At 37.8% G+C, this 22851-nt stretch overlaps 1 protein-coding gene across 4 annotated transcripts in view; it reads left to right on the forward strand.

Moving 5' to 3' along the window:
* Positions 1–22851, forward strand: part of Efr3a (EFR3 homolog A) — an 89627-nt gene that overhangs the window by 6703 nt on the left and 60073 nt on the right. Inside the window, exon 2 of one of the 4 annotated variants that reach the window (XM_037197510.1) lies at positions 22389–22531. The exons of the other annotated variants lie outside the window; for them this stretch is intronic. Coding sequence (XP_037053405.1) covers positions 22441–22531 — 91 coding nt within the window. The 5' untranslated portion in view covers positions 22389–22440. The remainder of the gene's footprint in view (positions 1–22388; positions 22532–22851) is intronic. 4 annotated transcript variants of the gene reach the window in all.

Here is a 22851-nt window from a genome sequence, read left to right on the forward strand (position 1 = left end):
TGAATCCTCAGCATGCCTTTGTAAAATTATGTGCACAAAGCATTCTAACTCAGTCATAGAATCCCCTAAGACAAGAATTGAGGGTGGAATAGATAGAATTTTGAGTTGTGAAGATATTTAATTTAGTTGACAAAGGGCAGCTGAAACCAGGAAGATTTAGTGTGCCATTCAGCTGGGTCATGCTTTGGTACTAGAATGCAGACCATCTGAATCCTGGGAGTGTGCTCACTATATACATCATATTCTTCCATGAAAGAAGAGGTGAGGAAGGAAGTATGGTAGAAATCATGGTTAATGAAGGGGTCAAGATAACTTATTAAATTAAAAAAAAAGACAGCATTATTTATATAAGTCTGAAGGCAAAATACTACCAGCTTTAGGTAGTTAAGAATACATACTTGCACTTACTATGAAAGAGTATAATGGTTGATAAAGGTTTTTGAGAAACATGGCTCCATTTTATTAATAAAGAATTGCAGATTAAAAGCCAATTTTGGTCTGATAGGTTGTCAGAAGTCTCTAACAGTAAACTGCAGTAGCAGTGTTCAATACAATTGGCAGAAGTGCCGGTCTCTTTGGAAAGCAGATCAGAAATAAATTATCAACTGATCTAGGGATTATATCCATTGGCCCAGGAATTTCACTTCTAGGAATCTATTCTTTGGTTTTTCGAGACAGGGCTTCTCTGTGTAGCTTTGTGCCTTTCCTGGAAATCACTTGGTAGCCCAGGCTGGCCTTGAACTCACAGAGATCCACCTGGCTCTACCTCCCGAGTGCTGGGATTAAAGGCGTGCGCCACCACCGGCCGGCGTAGGAATCTATTCTTCAGAAATGATTAAAATAAAGGACATCAAGATAGTTTTGCATCCAAATGTTTTGTCATAGTAATATTTATAAAAAGTGAAAAACAGAAACTTGTGTTCAAAAATAGAGAATTGGTACATATTGATAATATAAACCCTTTGAACAAAATATTATACATTCATTAAAAATAATACTAACGGGGGTTGGAGAGAGGGCTCAGGGGTTAAGAGCACTGGTTGCTCTTCCAGAGGTCCTGAGTTCAATTCATAGCAACCACATGGTGGCTCACAGCCATCTATAATGGGATCTGCTGCCCTCTTCTGGCTTGCAGGTGTATATGTAGATAGAGCACCATATACATAAAATAAATAAATCTTTAAAAAATATTTAAAAAAAAATAGTACTCATGAAGCCAAGGTGTAATAATCCCAGCTCTTGGGAGGCTGAGTTAGAGTTTGAGGCAACCCTATGCTACATAGTGAGATCCTATCTCTAATAAACTAGACCAAAATAACACTATGAAGACATATATACAGTGTTTTGTTCCATAGCTCAGGCTGACCTGAAACTAGCAATCCCACTGCCTCAGCTTCCTGAATGCTGGGATACAGATACGTACTAGTATGTTTGGCAAATTCATTTTCTTAATTTGTATTTTCCAGATTTCTTACAGTTAGCAATTGTAATTAGAAAAAAAAAAAAGATACTTAAGGTTACAGATTTAATACAACTTTTTTCAAAAACCTAAAACAAGACATTAAACTGCTAAACAGGTTCTTCCTGTAGCCCGAAGACTAGAACTCTGAAAAACCAATCTCATGGTGTAAACTATATAGGAAAGTAGTGCCTGATGTCTGATTGTCGTCAGATGCTCAGAATTGTAAGTTTCTGGGAATGTCTTTCGGAGGTTAGTGCAGTGTGTTGGTGAATAGGACATAAGAACAGGGCACATTTATCACTTGTCTTTTCTGTTTGAGGTGTTGTGTGCTTTCTTAAGTGGTGGTTTCAGTCTTGAAATCCTGAATAGGTAAGATGAGTCACTGTGTGGGAGTTTAGTTTATGGGAAGTTGATAGATTTTTGTAGCTTCTTTGGAATGATTGTCTTTTGCGGAGTGAATACAGTTTTAGGCAGGTGGGATCACAAAGTGAATGTTGGCAGTTTCTACTGTGATTAATGTCAGCCCTGTCAAAATTCTGTCGTCATGTATGCCAGGTTCACTCAGTTCTTAAAATGAGCCAGCTCTTGAGGATGTTCTGAAGCAAATAGGAGCTAATAGTATTTTTCTTCTTTTCATGGAAGGTATCCTGTTCCTCCTTGGCATGTTCATCTCTTGCTCTCTAACTTTGGATGTTATTGGTTGGTATAATTCTAAGTTTTATTGAAAAAGGAACCACTACTTTGTTTTTTTCCATTGTACCTCTGAATCAGATTTGTCTATTCTAAAATTAGTTGTTAAACTTTTTGCTCCGCTCCACAGCCTCCAAGAGGAGTTCTAACTGCCCCCCCACCTCTACTACCATCCCCCCACTCCCCACCCCCATCCTTGCTTACTTGATGAGTTATTCAGCTCTACCTTTTCTTTCTACCACCTGCATTCCAGTAGTTTTCTGGATAATGCTAAGTATTCTTCACACTACTGCTCTCTAATGGGCATTTCTGAACAGCTGTCTTGATAATTCACTACCATGTTCTCTGTGCTGTGATTGCAAGTTAACTTTAAATGGCTCTCATTCCTGCTGAGCAGACAGAAGAAGTACAAGTTACCACGTTTGCCACTATGATTCCTGGGTCTCAAAAACAAGCAAAATGTACTGTGCCTGATTAGCAGACATGCTGGGAATTGAGAAGAGTGGCCCTTTTATGACATCTAACTTTAACTGATTGATTTTAGGAACTTAGTTAAAAGTATTTTTACTATGTATTTGACTCAATAATGAGAGAAAACAATATTTCTTAGGAATTTGTAGATGCAATATTGTATTTATATAATAGTTTGGTTTTAGATGTAGAAATACTTGCTAACATACTAGGACCAGCATGTTGGCAGAAAAAGATAATTCCTGCAGGTCTTGACCCCTACCTACTTCAGCTCGATGAAAGTGGACATCGGGAGAGAGGGCATTCAAGGCAGATACATATATAGCTATTGAGATTCCAGGTCTGAGTCCAGAAAGTTTTCATGTGTTCTAGCTAGCCTGTGTTAATTTCAGAAGTCCAGTTTCTCTAGTTTGCAGTACTAATGAGAAGCAGATAGGTAGCTTTTCCACTCTATGTTATCTTTCCTTTTACTCCATCCTAATATTTTGCTTGCTTTAAAAGGATGAAGTATACTTGGAACAGTCCACACACTTAGCCTTGTTATAACACACCAGCTTCACAAAATGGAACAACTTAGATCACAGAAAGAGATGACAGAAAGGTGGGCCAGTTGTATTCATAGTAATTTTATTCAAAAAAGTTCATTCCCTTGGTCTGGTACAGGATGCTTGTTGCTTTTAACCCTTATTGGAGGGTAGAGGAAGGGAAATTTGAGTTGCCTTTGGAACAAAGGTTTTCAGAATGCCTTCCATGTAGATGTAATAAGGTTGTTGTCTGGTAAAGATGCTGAAGAAACTAAGCAGATGGCCCACCCAGCTTTAGTTGGAATAGCGTGTTCTTATCTCATTTATACATTTAATTTCAGTAGGAAAGTGACATTGACTACTTTCAAAAAGTGGATAGAATATATAAGATGTTTTAGAGTGGTTTAAAAGCTCAGGAACTCTGAGGCAAAACCCAAAGCAATTTAGCTCATCATGACTCACTCCTTTGGTCTAACAGTCTCCAGGACTGAATGTATTATAGCCCCTCCTTGTAGTTATTTCTGTCACAGACGATGCTACTATACTATTGGACTCACAGATGTTCCCTTTCAATTTTGTTTTTCTGGTAAATATGTTAGGGACACATTTACTTAGTATTTTAATGCCTGTATTTTCAAGGCACTACCAAGATGGAAAATGCAGAGTTGGATAAAATGGTCCCTAGCTTCAAAAAGGTTATACCATTTATTGAAAGGAATGCACATAGTTATAACATAGAAGGATATATATTTTTTTTCTCAAGGCAATATATATATGCCACTACTTTTCCATGATCTTCCTTGAGTTTGAAGTGTAATGGTTATTTTGTAAATGTATTGATTGGTCTGGCTACCCCACAGCCAATTAATCTCTGCATTTTGACCACTTTGCCTTTCTGTAATGATTTCTCACTGCTGCAGAAAGAAGCTTTTTTGATGAGAGGAAGGAACTACTCTTTACAGTGGATATAAGGCTAAATATTTAGAATGCCTGGCACTAGGGTTTTTCTTAGCTAACCTTTCTTTTCTGGAGGGAAGGTATTAGTTGGCATAACTTGACACACAATACTCTCCCCCTCCCACAGACACACACACACTGTTGGAGTTCAGAGGAGAGAAAGTGTCCATGACACTAACAGGAAGATGAATAGAACAGCAGTGAGTGGAAAAGGACAGCAGTCATTTGAAGAAAGACTTAAGTAGAAAATGTGAAGCTTAAAAGAGTGTGTATGTGTGTGTAAATGTATACACACAGAGACACACAGGGGAGGGGGATTTAGTAATTCTGTCTTTTGTTCAACACATTTTTATTCAGAGCCTACTATGTGTCACTTTCGTTAGGCAAGATACAATGATATCTTTATATTGACTGTATGTATATCATTACAGATTTTGTCTTTGCTGGTGAAGCATACATAGTCTAATGGGGAAGAAAGGTGTTGAGCAAATTTATACTGACCAGACAATGAGTTAGATGAGGGCATGTACTTGTTTCGTCTGCCAGTCAGGCTATCTGTTTATGGCAGCTTTTGAATAGTCTAGAGTAGCAAGAAATAGAAGTTGTAACATTCCATTCCGGTCTGATCTGATGTTAGGACAATAAAGAAAATTTATGGCTCATCAGGGAAGGTGTTTTAAAATTGTTTTGAACTTCAAAGCAGTTGTCATATTTCAAGTCTAGTACATGTAATCCTATACTTCTATCCCTAACTCTTTTGCTTCCTATCTGGGAGAAGAGACTGTCAAATAATCAGTAAGTGCATGCAAACTGATAACTGTGCAGTTGGCAAGCAGAAGTTAGGGCACCTCAGTATATGTAATCTAAAATGAAGAATATAGAACCACACTACTAGGAGCTTATCCCATGGCTGCCTTGTTCAAGTCTCACTGCAACATGTATTTGTGGAAGAAGAGTTGTTTTCTGGCAGCAGATGGTTGTTTGTGTATAATAAAGCTCTTAAACACATGATTATTTCAAAGACAGAAGTGGGGGGAGCATTTAGAGACTTGATTTGTCACTGAGAACATCATTCAGCTCTTGGGTTTTTGTTAAGATTTTTCTCCCCTTAAACTGCTAATGTTGCTCTCTTTTCCTCCCTGTGTGCTCCTTGGTGTAGTGTGGTTATCAGGTTCTGTTTGCTCTTTAAACCATATAGAAATATTGTTCTTTCTATTGAGCCTTCTCTGATAAGTACAGGAGCATGTAGATGTTGAGTAAAGGTGGAAAAATCACAGTAGAGCTTTGTACAGTGGTTCACAGAACACTGGGGAGGGCTGAATGTAATTACATGTAGTTTAGCTCCTGTGCTTTTCTGAAATGGCAGTTGATTCAACCACTTTGACATTTCTGTCTAAAAGTGCACTGTGACTCTGTTTTTAAGTAAGTAGTTAATGGTATTTGCACAGAGATGAGGTAATTTTCTATTGATCCTTTCCATTTTTAAAAGTAAACCTATTATTTATAGGAATGAAAATTTAAAAAGTGCCACAAATACATAGTTTTCTAGGTTCTTTGAGTATAATGTCACAGAAAATACATTGGTTTACCTATGTTCCACCCTTAGACTTGAGATAATAATACATTGAAATCTTAGGGTAGTATAAGATGTTATTTTATGATCTGTCAGGAGTATTGATTAGAAAGTTTCTCTTTACATTATTGGGTTTTTTTTAGATGATGTAATATGTTTTATTAATTCTTAGAGAGTTTTCTACAGTGTATCTTTACCCCTGTTTTTCTTCCCAGAGCCGTGTACCATTTGCACTTAGTGTTGTCACAGTTCTCCTCCTCCTCCTCTTTTAGAAGAGACTGTCTCAAAGCAGTTGTCCTGGTTCCCTAGCTCATAGTCTTTTCCCCTCCTCTTCCATGATCTTCCTTCAGCCTTAAGTGTAGTGGTTAGTTTGTAAATGTATTGATTGGCCTGGCTACCCCACAGTCAATTGATTTCTGCATTTTGACCACTTCGCCTTTCTGTAATGATTTCTCTCTGGTGCAGAAAGAAGCTTTTTTGATGAGAGGAGGGAGCTACTCTTTACAGTGGATATAAGGCTAGATATTTAGAATGCCTGGCACTGGGGTTTTTCATAGATAGCCTTTCTTTTCTGGAGGGAAGGCATTAATTGGCATAACTTGAATTGAACTACACCACCCCAGGCTTATATATAATATCTGTAAGTAGCTATAAAATAATATAGTTCTCATGTGTTTTTTTAAACATACTTAGTGTGATTCATCTCTTTGACTTTTCCTCTGTGCTGCCATTCCTTCTCCCTCCTCAGTTAAGTTTCCCCATCCACTTTTATACCCACTTCCTAATTCAGAGCAACTATGTCCTGAGTTTTAATGAACATAAAAATCAATTGTTTGTATCTTCTATTGCCACAGTGTGTTCATAATAAAAGAATATGTGCAAATTTAAAACTTTTGAATTTCTGACTCCATCTTCTGACAGATCTCATGTATGGCTATTGTGGTTTGAAAGAAGATGCCCCCCCCATAGGCTCTTTGGGAGTGGCACTATTAGGGGGTATGACCTTGTTGGAGTGGGTGTGACATTGGAGGAAGTGTGTCCCTGGGGGTAGGCTTGAGGTCCAGTAGGGCAGTCTCTTCCTGCTGTCTACAGATCCAGCTGTGGAACTCTCAGCTCCTTTTTTAGCACCATGTCTGCCAGCATGCTGCCATGCTTCCCACCCTGACAGTAATGGACTAAACCTCTGAAGCTGTAAGCCAGCCCCAATGAAATGTTTTTCTTTCTAAGAGTTACATGGTAATGGTGTCTGTTTATAGCAGTAGAAACCTTAATTAAGAAAGTTGGTACCAGGGACTAGGGTATTTATGTGATTGGCCTGACCATGCTCTTGTTTGGATTTAAAAAGCAGATGAATGCTTTAAGTGAAGTTTAATGGGCCATACTAGTAGGAACATGAAAGACAGTGGTTCTGAGGTTAATTTGAACTGTGGGAGCATGGCTCAGGAGGCTTCAGGGGAGAAAAATATTAGAATGTGGTCTAGAGACTGTTCTTATGATATTTTGGAAAAGTAGGTGGCTGCTTTTTGCCTTTCTCCAAAAAAATCTGCCTGATGCTAAGTCTGAATTGAAGAATTATGAATTAACAGCTTTGGCAGAGGAAGTTTCCTGACAGCCTAATATTGACTATGTTGATTGGTTATTAGTGGCCACACTTATGCAGATTTATAATGAAAAGGAGTAAACTGAGCAAGTAAAAATACAAAATGTACAGATTGGGGTGAAAAGGGGCACCAAGAAGTGGAATAAAGCTAAATCCTGTGTTCAAGGAGATAAACAGATTAAAGAAAAGCCTGCTATTAAATGGAATAAAGGGAGTGGTGGTCTCAGGGCAACTACCCAGCTAAGTTTCCAATTTGTAGAAAGGAATTAAAAAAAAAAAAAAAAAAAAAAGCTTTGGTCCGGGTATAATGGTACACATCTTTAATCCCAGCACTCAGGAGACAGAGGTATGCAGATCTCTGAGTTCAAGACCAGCCTGATCTACAGAGTTATTTTCAGGTCATCCAAGCCCAGCAAGTAGCAGAACTCAGCAGATTCAGCCACGTTTCTGGCTTTAGAGTCAAGGTTACAAGAAAGGGGTTATGGAATCTGCCTCCTAAGGAAAGCCACTGAGACCAGGTGTGTGTCAGGGGTGTCCCTGCATGAAGACCTAGAGAGGCTAGTGCATGAAGCTGTGAAAGTGAAGCCTGGATTACCTTGGAGACCCCAAGGTGTTGGAGATGCCAGAGTAATAGGATACCTGCTGAGGAGAGCTTCCAACAGAAAGTGAAACCAGCCCAAGAGAGAGAAGTGTGTTGCAGTCAACAAAGCTGAAAGGAGGTGGAGATCTGAAGAATGCTTCAACATCAGATGTGGAGATGCAAACAGTTTAGAGTTTGCCCTGTTGGTTTTTGGTCTTGCTTTGGTCCAGTTTTTCCTCCTTGTGATCCATTTTGGAATTGTAATATATATCCTGTGTCATTACATGTTGGAAGTATGTGATCTGCTTTTTCATTTTGATTTTACAGGGGATTACAGTTAAGATATTGCGTGAGTCCCAGAAGAGACTTTGAACTTTAGACTTTTAAACAAGTTTGAGACTGTTAAAGACTATGGAAACTTTGAAATTGGACTAAATGAATTTTGAATTATGATATGGCTACAACCCTATGGGGGCCAGGAAGTAGAATGTGGTGGTTTGAATAAAAGTAGCTCCCATAGGCCTATAGGGAGTGGCACTATTAGGAGATGTGGCCTTGTTAGAGTAGGTGTGGTCTTGTTGGAGGATGTGTGTCACTGGGGGCAGGCTTTGAGGTCTCAGATGATCAAGCCAGGCCAGTGTCTTACTGTCTCTTCTTGCTGCTGCCTGTGGATCAAGCTGTAGAAATCCCAGCTCCTTCTTTAGTACCATGTCTGCCTGCATGCCACCATGCTTCTGCCATGCTGATAGTGGACTAAATCTCTGAACTGTAAGCCAGCTGTAATTAAATGTTTTCCTTTATTAGAGTTGCTGTGGTCATGGTGTCTCTTTACAGTTATAAAACCCTAAGTAAGGCAGTGATGAAAGGCTTTGAAGACTGGTGATATAGCACAGTGATAGCTCTTGCCTAGCATGGACAAGGTCCTGGGTTCATTCCCTAGCACTTAGAGAGTGAGGGAAGAGAGGTGGGAAGAATGAGAATATTCAGGTTTCTATGTTTAAGTTGGAAGTTTGACAGAATATATCAATCACTGAACCTTGAAGGTTGAAATTGTATTTATATTGCACTTCTGTTTTAGCTAAGCCTGCCCAACAAATCATATGCTATTTTTTCCTTTTCTAATTTAAATTTGAATAATGGAGACATTATTTAAAAATGTATATTTTATTTAGACTCATAATTGGAATGATACAATACAGTTTAGGCAGGCATTTTAATCATGTCAATTAAAAGGAAAATCTTTTAGCATATGGTAGAGATGCTGTGGGTGTTCTAGAAGAATTAGTGCTGTTGGTATATTAAATGAATTTCTTCTAAGAATAATTTTGGAATGTATAAACATTCCCACAGATTTAACACTTTTATTACATTATGATTAATAAGGAAATAAAATGTTGCAGAAATTTAAATAGTTAGGCAATTAGAAAGTTGTTTTGAATTTTGCCCCAAATACTCATATTTTACTTGTCAAATATTCAGAGGATGTATAATTTAAAATAACCTAACCTAGCCTCATCATTGTGGCTGTACTCATGAGACTCACTGTCTGTGTAAGGTCCCTTATGCTCATAGCCAGGAAAGGTTACTTTCCGTCAGTTCAGGGGTTCCTGTCTAGAAGGTATTCTACCTTGGCTTATTTAACTGCACACTTGTCTTTTTTTTTTTTTTTTTTTTTTTTTTTTTAAGTGCACAACTACAAGGGTGACCCTAGCTAAGACTCTTAGTTGTGAGTGATATGGAGCCTGAACTAGCCATCTCCTATAACTAGACAAGACTTCCAGTTGGGGGATTGGGACATCAATCCAGCCACAAAACCTTCAACCTATGATTTGTCTTGTCTGCAAGATGTGCTGGGTTGAAACAAAGGTGGTGCAGAAATTGTGGAAGTGGCCAATCCTGCTTAAGACCCATGCCACTAGAAGAAGCCCACCCCTGATACTGCCTGGAGGAGGGCCAGAACCCAGAGGCTGGATAGCCCAGAGACCTAGGATAGAATCAAACACAAATGGCCAAAAAAAAAAAAAAAAAAAAAAATCAATGAAATGTTTGCTAATGATATTCTACTATGCTCATATATGATATGCTAGACAGGAGCCTAGCATAATCATCCTGAGAGAGGCTTAATCCAGCACCTGATGGAAACAGATGTAGAGACCCACAGCCAAACATTAGGTGGAGTTCAAGAAATCCTGCAGAAGAGGGGGAGGAAGAATGGTAGGAGCCAGAGGGGTCAAGGACACCACAAAACCCCACAGACTCAACTAACCTGGGCTCATAGGAGCTCACAGAGACTGAAGCGGCAATCAGGGAGCCTGCATGGGACTGCCCTAGTCCCTCTGTATCCATGCTGTGGTTATGTAGCTTGGTGTTCTTGTGGGACTCTTTTGCCTGCTCTTGGGGCCCTTTTCCTCCTGCTGGGTTGCCTTGCCCAGCCTTGATATGAGGGGACATGCCTAGTCTAAGTGTAACTTGATATGCCATATTTGTTTGATGGGAGGCCTGCCCTTTTCCGAAGTGAAACTAGAGGAGGAGTGTGTGTGGGGGGGAACTTCGAGGAGAGGAGGGAGGGGAAACTTCAGTCAGAATGTAATATATATGAGAGGAGAATAAATAAAAAACAAAAAAAGAAAAAAAATCTGCAGAAAACTTAACCCTGATTTGCTTTATACCCAGGTCTTTATTGTAGACAGTAGGATAGCAGTACTACACATATTTGCAAAGTCACTATAAATATATAAAAGGAAAGAAGAGATTTTAAGAAATAGCCTTGACAACACATAATTTGCAAAATTAACCATAAAATGTATCAGGGTTTAACATGTAGAAAGACTTTTCTTTTTACTTAAAAAAAATTATTTATTTATTTTACATCCCCGCCGAAGTTTCCCCATCTTCCTCTCCTCCCAGCCTCTCTCCTCCTTCCCTGTTCCCACCCCCCCAATCCATTCCTCCTCCATGTCTATGTAAGAAAGGTCATGAGTATCACCAAAACATGGCATATCAAGTTGCAGTAAAACTAAGCACTTCCCCATGTATTAAGGATGGGCATGGTGACCCAGTATGAGGAGTAGGGTCCCAAAAGGCAGTAAAAGAATCAGAGACAGCCCCTGTTCCCACTGTTAGGAGTCCCACAAGAACACCAAAATACACAACTGTAACATATACGCAGAGTGCCATGGAGGCTCCATACCTGTTGGTCTACATAAAGTTCATGAGTTCCCAATAGTTTGGTTTGGTTGTCTCTGTAGGTTTCCCCATCATGATCTTGATGCCCCTTGCTCATAGAATCCCTCTTCTCACTCTTTGACTGGACTCCTCGAGCTTGGCCTGGTGCTTGGCCGTGGATCTCTGCATCTACTTCTATCACTTACTGGATGAAGGCTCTATGATGACAGGGTATTCACTGATCTGATTACTGGGGTAAGCCAGTTCAGGCACCCTCTTCACTATTTCTAGTAGTCTAAGGTGGGGTCATCCTTGTGGATTTCTGGGAACTTCCCCAGGTTTCTGAACCAGGTTTCTGTCCATGAGTAAACTGGGGGTGGGTTAGGGCAATAGAGGCTAGGGGATGGGGGATGAAAACATAAGGGAACAGGATGGTCGAGCTGGAACAGGGACAGAATGGAAGAACTAGGAAAGAAATACCATGATAGAGGGAGTCAACACATTTTTTTTAGTAAACACAATTCAACTCACAACAGTTGTTCATTACTTTAAAACCAGACGAACTTCTTAACTCATTTTGTCAACACAAATAATGTACTCAAGCTTGGACTCTCCCTTCTAGAACATAGTTGCACTTTCTGCTTTTAAACTTTGTCTTTCTGTTTTAGCAATTTTATTGAAAGCTATGTTAATCTTATCACTTTTTTTTAAGTTAATGCAATTTTGTGTTGTTTGAAATTGCTGACTTTATTTTGTAACTTACTGTGGATTTTTATGTCTTGAAGTCTTTATAATTGCAATTGATATCTCACTCCTGAATGCTGATTATCTGTAATTTTTTATTTTTCCTTATGACAAGGGTATTATGTACGGAGTTGAATGAACATTGCAATGAAATAAGAAAGTTTGAGGCTTAATTGTGTTGTATTCACAGGTTTTACTGTGGAAAAAAATGCTGTTTTATTTGGAAGTAATGTTGACAGTAGAAATTGTACTCAGGTTTACGTCCAGATCTATTGAAATAAATAAACATATCCTAAGGTATTTTTTAGTTTATACTATGACTGACTTTACTTTTTAAATTAAGTTGTTAACTTAATATATGCTTTATAAAAATAAGAATTTAGGTTTTGTAGGAATCCTCTGTCAAGCAACTTATCAATTTTCTAATCATGGGTATCATATTGATCTTTAATAATGTCATTTATTATATTCCTGATGTGTATGTGTCATATAATGAAAGTTTATACACATATTTTTTGCACTGTGTTCATTTTACCTTAATAAAATTCAGTCTTTTCTAAGGTATCCAGGGAAATGACATAATTTTCTTTTCCGTTTACAAATGGGAAATAACCACATTCGGATGACTTCACTTGTGAAGAGTAAAAGGCTGTTATTGTGAGTATAGATCTGGACCTTAATCATTCATCTAGTTTTAGTGTAAAGTGTAAAGTGTTTTGCTTACCAAGAATAGTAGATTTTCTCTTCGCCTGTGTAACAGGTTAGTTCAGAAAGTATCAAAGCATAAAAAATGAGAAGCAGGAGTTCATATCAGATAGGAGTTGAACCCTCTACTTAACCTCTTGGCACACAGCAGGAAACTGCTTTCTACCAGACTGTGACTGTTTGGTTTGCTAGGGAGCAGCAGCCTGTGGCTTACTGAAAGGAGTACCAGTAGCAAGGAAAGGTAAACAAGTTTTGAAATGGGCATTAGTAATTTACTAAGTTTCTCTTTTTTTTTTGTAATTAAAAATTCAAAACCTGTGGCATAATGATTAACGTTTTTGATATTTAACTTGTGTTCTAAGTCTCTCTTACTTTAATTATTATATCTTGATAAGAGTTGCTATTCAGATGGTTCTTCTTGGTTCATAAAAAATGTTATATTAAATGGTTTTCTCATGAAGATCAAGAACCAGTATAGAGTTATACTTTTTAGTTTTTTAAAATTATTATTTTTATTATTATTTGTTTTGTTTTTTTCTGAGACAGAGTTTCACTGTGTAGCTCTGGCTGTCCTGGAACTCAGTCTATAGACCAGGATGGCTTTGAACTCATAGAGATCCACCTGCCTCTGCTGAAAGGCATTCAACACCATGTCAGACTAGTTTTTATATAGTAGGAATCATTTCTATATACTTTCCTCATGGTTCCCTCTAGAGCTTGACAGTAAGATCCTATTTTTCAAGACACCACATTCCTGAGTCATAAAACATGGAGATACTAAGCTGATACTGACCTGGAAGCATCATCCCTACTGGCTAGCTTTCTTTCACACCCCAAAGCAAGATAAAACATAACCAGAAAAGACAATTATGAAAGTACGAGGCCACACAAGCCCCATGGATTCTCATCCCTGGAGACTTTGCCTGTCTTGATCCTTATCATGATTTCTCAAACATTATTTACAGTAATTCTTTAACCATAGTCTTAAAATTGTCTGTTGGCAGAGAAAAATTACATCTAATAATTAGAGTTTTAAAATATTTTATATTTCTGTGCAGTGTGGCAACTATTGTAGATACACTGTCTTCTGATAGCTTGCATGAGCAGCTACTTCATAGTCTGTTTTGATTTCTTTGATGAGTCATGAAATAGTTAAAATGTTCTTTGAATGTCTGTCTAGAATTTAAACATGGAACTTCTGTTACTGTGTGTACTTAGAACAAAACCTAGAACTAGACCAGTGCCCCAGCTTGATCCTGTTGGAAGAATCTCTGGTTTTGTCATCTGTTCAGCATCTGATGCCAGCAGAAGAGTGGGATTTCTGTAGATATTATTTGTTTTGTTTTCTCCTTCAGATGCTTAGTATAATTTTTCTTTTGCTGTGTATCATTCTTACCATATATTGTATCTTTCTGCATTCACTCCAAACTATAAAATGCAGTGTTAAAAAGTTTTGTGTTTTAAGGAGTCTATTATCTTACTAAAAACTGAATAGAATAACAATATAGTATGTTTATGAGCATCATTTTATGATCATTGTTGCTAGTAAGTAATACTTGTATAAACTACGTGACCATCACTTTTTGTTCCTTGTCATATATAGAGCCTCTAGAACAGTGAATTTCAGTTTAGGTATTCTGAACTATCCATTTTATTTATGGCTAAAGTAGTTAGACCATCTTGAAATGTTAAGTAACATTACTGGAAAATCACATTGCTATGTTTTTTGCAATTTTAGATGCTTTTACTTTCTTGTGCCTTTGTTTCATTGTTCCTAGCATTTATTTTTAAAAATATGTATCTTATTGCTATGTAACTTCTGTAGAAAGTGTAGGATTTCTAATTGTCCTTTGTTTTCTCCAACGGAATTCTTTTATAGTTTTCTTCCTCATTCTTCAAATGTCTTCCTTTTCTCTTCCTCTGTTGACCATCTCTTAAAAGATGTTTGCCATTTCAGGGTTTTCTGTATCCTAGTCCATCTTTTCTCAACAGATTATGTGTTAGTAAAGGCCAGGGCTTGTGGCATATATTGATGTTTCCCTAAATCTAGCTTAGTGTTTGGGACTTTATAGGCATCACTAAAAGTTTGTGCAGCTAGCAAATGGCTGAGGTAGAGTGCTTGCTGTCCAAGTATGAAGACCTGAGTTCAGTCTCCATAACCCACATAAAAGCCAGAAGTAGTGTGTGGCGTCTATAATCCCAGCTCTGGGAATACAGAGACAGGCAGGTCCGGAGGGCTCACTGGATAGCCATTGTAGCTAAAATGGTGAAGTCCAAGTTCATCAAGAGACTTGTCACAAAAAAAGGAGGAGAGCAATAAAAGACAGCAGAAGACTTACACCTGCATGTACATGAAAGTATAACATACATATACAAAAAATGAAATTGTGTTTTTTTCCTACTCAAAATTATTTCTGAGGCACATTTGAGTTTTAGAAGATGGCGGGGTCCCACTCTTCCTCTGTGTTTAGAACAATTGAGAATATAGAAATAAAAAATATATAAATATTAAAGTGAATCTGGTACAAATACAAAAATACCTGCTCTCTTGCTAGCAAAAGTATAGGGTGATCCATTGTGGCACCTTTGCTAATCATCAGGCGTTCTAACTTCCCTCCAAAACCTGCCTTTTAAAACCATACACAAGAGTTTTTCAAGGAAGGCACACTGACTGAGACTTTTATAACCCCACAGTAGCCATGTACAAAGAGTCTTCTAACCTTGGGCTCATCACATAGAAGCAGGGAGAGCAAATTGCTGAGTATGCATCTAAAAAATCCTTTGAGAGTTCATCTGTTTAATAGATAAATACTAAACTTACAGTCTGGGCCATTAGGTACTTTGTACATGTCAGTTCTGGTAGGTACTGAAGGTTCTTTAGGCAGGCCTACTTTTAGGCACTCCATTAGACTCACCAGAAAACCAATTGTTTCCCTCATAAACTATAGCAGAATATTCTCTAGAACAGACAGGAACAGGAAGTAGAGTCTTCCTTCAAATACTGTAACCCTTCTTCCAGCATTACATGAAAATGAACCCAAGGACTGCAGTGAATCTAAGACACTATATTTGAAAGCACAGAGAAGCAAACCAGAGCAACCTTAGGAAAGAGGAATTTTTCAAATGTTTGCTTGTGTTTAAGAAGAAAAATACAAAAAAGTACCAGTTCATAATTCTGTTTTATTTGTACTACTGAGCTTGAGATTTTAAAGACTATTTAGGACCTCACCCGATTTATTTCCAGTGAGAATCTATCAGGTGTCAGATACTCATGTCCATCAAGTTGCTCAGAAAATGTATTCACAGGCAGGTGAGCTGCCTGCATCTGAAGGCAAATCGAATGTTGTAGAGATCTCAGCAACCATGCCTTAGGGTATTTTTTTTGGTGACAGAGTTTTACCCTGTGGGCTTCTTCTGTCAAATATGTTCTTGGTGCTCACATTTGTTGTTTCTGTCACTATGTTACATTTTATGTAATGCAGTTACTAAAATATAGATTTGATTAGTACAACTGTACTATAACTTTATACAACTCATAAAGACACCTGAAATAAAAGTCAATAAGAAAACAGATGCTGAATTCTTTACATTGTGATTCAAAGGGCTAAGTGATTCTCTATAGCTGGTGCCTTTCGATTTGAATGTACATGGTAATCCTGGTGCAAGTGGAACTGGTTTTTAGAAATAGGAATTCCGGTATCTTGTCTCAGATATTGATACAATTGTTCATTTTTGAAGATATTCCAGGAAGTTCTTCAGTGGCTGATAGGCTATCCTAAGAGAAGCATCTTGGTATTATGGAAGCAGTGGTTGGGTTTATGCTGGGGTGACTTCTACCAGAAGAGAAAAAATACACTTGGTACAAGTGGTGGCACTTGTACCATGGAGATGTGCTGATGTTGAGAGTGTGATAGAATGACCCACATAGTTAGGAATATATAAGTCTACCAGAGGCTGATGGTGAATTCAAATACAGCCATTTGTGTGATTTTCTTTCTATCGTTTGTATATAACAAAGGAATTACTGTTTTCTGTAAAATTGGTTTCTTACAGTCTGGATATGTTATTAGGATCTTGATATTAAGAACCACTTGTATGAGTTATTTGTGCATTTTACATTTGTCTGCTGTAATACCTTGAACATTAGATATTTTATGTTAATTACAAAATTCTAATAATGAGCCTCCTACAGAGCTTACTGTTCTATTTGATATACTATGGTTGTAGTTATTGTATACTGGAAAAAACTAGAAAAACTAAAGGTACATGCTTACATGTCTCATGTTTCGTTTCCTGGGTTTCTTTTCGATCTTCTGTCTTCCTCAGTCCTGGCTGGATTATTGATCCTTTTTCTCACTGTTTTGCATGCCTGAAAATTTGAATACTTTATTCATTGCCTTTAGGAATATCTCAGTATTTAAAAAGAGTGTGTTGGATAATCTGAGGTCTTTGTTTGCCTAAGATGGCCAAAATCTGTGCCACTAATACCAACATAATTATCAGTAACACCCTCTTGCCGCTCACAATACTAAATTCCTTTCAGACCTTGAAATCCTGAGTTTTGCACTTAAGGGACATCTTTGTCATTGACTGTGTAACATCATTGTTGATGGATATTTTGAATTTAATGCAAGCATTTTAAATGTGGGCATTTTGTAGTCCTTCAATGTTAAGTATGCTCTGATAAGAAGTGCTATTAGCATCTTTATTTTGTATGAGCATTTTTGTGTTTTCTCTGTAAGGTTGTTAAAGTAGTTATACTTTAGAGCTGTGGAAAGTTCAGACTGTGTCCGTGAAGTTATTACTCTTGTATAGTGTGTTTGAAATGATGAGAATTCCTGAGCTACTAGCATATGTCCATGTACTACATACAGACCACTTCAGAAATCCCTGAAGTGGGGTTGAAGAGATAGCTCCATGGTAACATGTCCACTGTGCAAGAATGAAGACCTGAGTTCTGTCCCTATCACCTATATCAAAACAGCCATATATAATAATATGGATTTGTAATCCCAGGGATGGGGAGGAAACTGTCAAGTTCTGTGTGCCTCATGAACGTTCGTTGGGTGAGAATTTATGAGTCTTTTATAGGAATATATAACTTGTAAGCAGGTTGAATAAAGGCAAAGCTGTCACCAGCATACACTTGGGCTTTTATCTTAAATGTTATCAATAGCTATGTTTTTGGGTACATTGAGATTTTGTGTATTTATCAAAATTTGCTCTGAGAAGTTAAAAGCTAAATTCCAGCAGAGAGCTTCCGAGAAACAAACATGTTGATATATACCCAAAGACAAGGAGCTATCCTTGTTTTTTTTCCAGCTTGCCCTAACTGGACATTAAATTTCTTTTTAAAGCTAATGCGTAGTTTCCTCGCCTCACTTTTTCACCTCACTTTTTCTTTCTTTCTTTCTTTCTTTCTTTCTTTCTTTCTCTCTTTCTTTCTTTCTTTCTTTCTCTCTCTCTCTCTCTCTCTCTCTCTCTCTCTCTCTCTCTCTTTCTTTCTTTCTCTCCTTCCTTCCTTCCTTCCTTCCTTCCTTCCTTCCTTCCTTCCTTCCTTCCTTCCTTCCTTCCTTCCTTCCTTCCTTTCTTTCTTTTGCTAGCCAGTATTTCTTAGAGACTAAAATAGGTGCTTCAGTATTTAATATTTCATTTTCTCAGTTCCAACATAAAATTTCTATAGCCTTTGCCATTCCCCTGTTTTTCTTGTAAGTCACAGTTCCCATCCTTTCGTAGATAATTACAGAACTACCTCCTCTCTTTAAACATATCAGCTCTGCAATGTGTAGTGGTTTGGTTGAGAGAGAAGAGCCACTGGTTACTTAACTCTGTAAGCAATTACACTTTAGTACTTCTTTTAGTCCTTCCAACGGTGCTGCTAACATTATGTAAAGGACATTAATATTGTAAACACTTACACGCACATACAACTATCATGCCATTTTAGTTTTTCAGCTCTGTGCAATCTTACCTCTTTTGTAAAACATATTTTGTTTAAAAAACTTTATTATAATGAACTTGCAAATTAAAAAAAAAACACACACACAGTGAAATTAACCATCCCCTTACCTCTTGACGCAAACAATATATTTTCCTTGCCATGACGGCCACCCAAGCATATTTGAAGATGGTCTGTGACATTCAGGGTCCTGGGATATGCTCTCAGAATTAGTGAGCCACAGTCCAAGCACTGGGTCCTGCAGAGACTGGTGGCTTCTCTGTTCTGGCCACAGCTCTGGTTTCTGTATCATTCATTGGATCCCTGCATATTTGTTTTCAGACAAAGGTAGTATCAGATAAAATGAGAAAGAAGTTCTACCTTCTGATTTTAGTACATCCATTAATTTTTCCCAAATGATGATTTCTGAGAGTTTTCAAATAAAATCTGTTGTGTTATTTTTTTAGAAGTCAGGATTATTCAGTGTTTTATTTCTCTTGTCATTGGATACCTCTGCTGAGTATTATTTTTAAAAATGTCAAATAAGTATACTATACAACACAATTAAATGTAGATAGAAATCCACATGCTGACTTCCTTTACACAGAAGAATTTCTAGTGCCCAATATTTTTGTTTGTGTTACTAGAATTGCAATAATATGGGGAAGGCTATTGGACATAGATAAATAGCAGGCTAACTAAAGAAGAAAAGCTAACTTAAAAAACTGCATGGTCTCTGTCTCAGAATAGTTTGAGAAAGCAAGCATGCAGAGTTTTATCCGTGCTGCCCTACTGTAGAGCAGAGAATTGCGGTGCCCTGGAGGCCATCTTCTAAACAGAGTTGGTGCTTTAGTTCATGCTCTGCACTATTGTCCTTTCCACCTATAAGATTTATGGGTCTGGGAATAAAAACTGAGTGGTGAAATTGAGACCTACAGGAGAGGTGGTGCATAATTACATGTGGAAAGCCTTGTAATAAAATACTCCTAATGGATTAAAATCCCTTTGAAAGGAACACACTCCTGAAGGTGAGACTGTTTCTTTCCTTCTCCTTTGACCCCGAATCTAGTCACCAAATTCTTTCCATGTTTCCTTTGGGACGTGTTCCTTTCAAGGCCATGACTCTCTAGAGTATGCATTTTGGGTTTTTCCTGGGCCACACTTGCATTCCTGCTTGTTCTATTTCTGTGCAGTTGTGTTTCACTGCCTCACAAGTCCCTGGAGCTCGGTCCTGCCCATTCTTCACCGAGCCTTGGTGTTCCAGCTGAAGTTCCTCAGTGACCCCTGCTTCGCTTGAGTCAGAAGTGTTGTCTTTCTGCTCTCAGTTTCTGTGGCCCTCATAACTGCGTGCTCCATTTGAAACTGGATATCTCTTGTCCTCACATGTTCAGGAGTCTCAGTTTAAAACTTAAGTTTTAACCACTGGGTCAAGTGGGTGGTTACATTTTTAATTCCTGTAATTCTTATTCTTAATGGAGTATTGTTCTTACATATGTGGCATGTGTGTTCAAGTACAGTCATAACAGGTGCAGCCATAGTCAGAACAAGAGAGCAAGAGGTGTACTGGAAAAGTACATGGTGAATAGGACTGTAAGATTACTGATTTTGATTGCATGACGCAAACGTCTTGTTCTGACAGTAAGTTAATGACTAGTCTAAGCAGTCTTTTCTAAAAGGTTTGGGTACCACTGAGCTGGGGAATCTTAAAGTGGTAAAGTTTTTAAAACTTCCAATAAGTTTGTTTCTTTTTACCTAGATTATTAATTTTATCATCAAAATTAGTCAGTTTTCAGAGTCACTTGTTCATTGGAGAAACTATAGTTATCTGGCATTTATTTGGTGGTACTTGGTAGGGAGAAGGTTTCTTTATCATTACAGATTTCATTTTAACAACTTAAAGGAACAGATATTAAGCACACTTTTAAAAGTTTCTTAACTTTGTGTCCTTGTTCATTTGGTGAATAACATTTTTGTCAGTGCCTGCTTTATGCCAGAATGTTCACCATGAGTTTGAGGGATTGCTGTTCTACTGGTAAACATAGACATGTAAACATAGACATGCAAATAAGCGCAGTGGTATAGGTATCATGATGGAAGTAGAGCCTAATGGACAGTGATCGTGGCCCTTCCCATTGAAGAGTATGAGTTGTAGGGCTGACAAGAAGGCTCAGTGAGTAAAGTACTTGATGTCCTGAGTCTTTTTTTTTTTTTTTAAAGAAATTTTACTTTATTTTAAATTCTGTATATGTGTCTTTGTGGGAATGTGTATGCATACGTTCAAGTGTCCAAGGAGGCCAGAGGCATTGGATCCCATGGAACTGAAGTTAGAGACAGTTGTGAGCTGCCTAATATGGGAGCAAGGAAGGAAACTCAGGCATTCTGGAAGAACAGTATACACTCCAACCTCTAAGCCACCTCACCAGTCCTGATGTCCTAAGTTTGATCCCAAGAATCAACGAGGAAAAAAACAAACCAGATGTGGTGCACTTGTGATCTTAATGCTAGGGAGTCAGAGACAGGAAGATCATAGGGGTTTGCTGGCCAGCTGTTCTAGGCACCTTGGTGGCATCCAGGCTAGTGAGAAACCCTGTCTCAAAAGAAAAAAAAAAAGGTGTAGAGGTAGACAGCTCCAGGTCAACAACAACTGAAATTGTCCTCTGGCCTCCACATGTATGGACATATAGGTGGATCTGTACACACATATTACCCCCCCCCATATATGCACATGAACATGTACCAAAAAGCCATGAAATATAATAGCCTTTAAATGTCAGTGAATTCTTCATATATTACATATAAGAATTGAAAACACTTGATAGATAAAGGTTTAGTTACTGTTTAACAGCACAATAACAAAAACAAGTGTTTTAATTTTGTCATCCTGGAAATGAGAAGTAGTTAGTAGTTTTCCTGTTTACTCCCTAAGACTCAAATTGTCCACACACTACCAGACGAGGATATGCTACCTGGCCCTGTTTTGCTTTGGTTGTTGCTGTTGTGTTTTATTTATTTATCTATTCATTCATTCTGTGTGTGTGTGTGTGTCCATCCTTAAGTGGATATGTGGGAGTGTGAGCGTGTTCATAGAGGACAGAAGAGGACATCTATTGTCCTCTCTATCATTCTGTGCCTATTCCTCTTAGGCAGGGTCTTCCCTGGCCTTATGTTTTCTCAGGTGGCTGGAAGATATGTTCTCCTGTTGGAGCTGGGGTTACAGGCAAGTGCAGGATACCCAGTTTGTTATGTAGGTGCTTGTATTTAAAACAGTAAAACAGCAAGCACTATTATCTGCTGAGCCATCTCTCCAGCACTCTGGTTCTGTTTTGAGTCATAATCTCCCATTTCTAATGTGCTTGAGTTTCATTTCCCATTAGTATAGCTATTCCTCTTGAGCCTTCTGAACATATACAAAGAAAATAATGGCTTTTTAAAATTGTTTCTTTTATTTTTTGAAATAATATTACATATCCCCCCTCCTCCCCCTCCAAAGCCTCCCATATGCCTCTCCTTGCTCTTATTTCTTTATGTGCCAAATTAAATTAATCAAAGAATTAATATTTTTTTAGCCCTCCATTTACTTGACATTTTTGTTTTGCTGTTGGTTGTTTTTATTCATATTGTCTTTGCTTTTACAAATAATACCCTGGGGAGTTCAAATAGTGTGTTATTAGGGCTTGAGTGAGTTTGTTGTCAGGGATTAGAAGCTAGGATCAGTAAGAGGAAGGACTTTTAAGGAAAAGGAGTACAAGTAGGCTCGTTTTTCTTACTTAAACTCTAGAAAGACATTTTTTATTGAAGTAGCAATACAATTATTTTAAGATCTTATTTAAGGCTAATTGGTCCTAGCAGAATTTGATAGGGATATTATCGAATTCTGGATAGCTTTGTATTTAATGTCATCAAGAACTTAGATAAGCCCCAGCACTCTGCTCTCTGTTAATTAATTAGCAGTAAAGTGAACCAGGTACTTCCTCAACAGCAGGCAACAGGATCACGGAGCAGGAAGATGGACTAGAAAACAGTCTCGCAACATGAAGGACTATGTTCAGGTGCCTGCAGCCGAGCTGGAGAAACCTTATGAGTTTACTTCACCAGGGGAGTCATCCACATGTCTTTACCTGAGTAGGTCGAGTGATTTTGTCTTACATGTTCTTGCCGTGTTTATAAATACAGTATTCTCTTATTTGAATATTTAGAAAATTGCTTCTGTAATTTTTATTGCCACACTTTTTAAAAACCATATAATGCTTTTTATGTAATTGAGTAAATTGAAATTTTTGAGCTAATTTCCTATGTCTTTTTTGTGTGTGTGTGTTTTCATTTATATAAATAGTTGGAAAGTGTTTGTTTGAGGCTTTCCTGAGAAAGTCTCTGTGATTATTCATTCCCTAAAGTGGGAGTGCATTCTTTACCTGTGACATATACATATCACTACAGTAAGA

Source organism: Peromyscus leucopus, chromosome 20, assembly GCF_004664715.2.
Source record: "Peromyscus leucopus breed LL Stock chromosome 20, UCI_PerLeu_2.1, whole genome shotgun sequence".
Lineage (NCBI taxonomy): Eukaryota > Metazoa > Chordata > Mammalia > Rodentia > Cricetidae > Peromyscus > Peromyscus leucopus.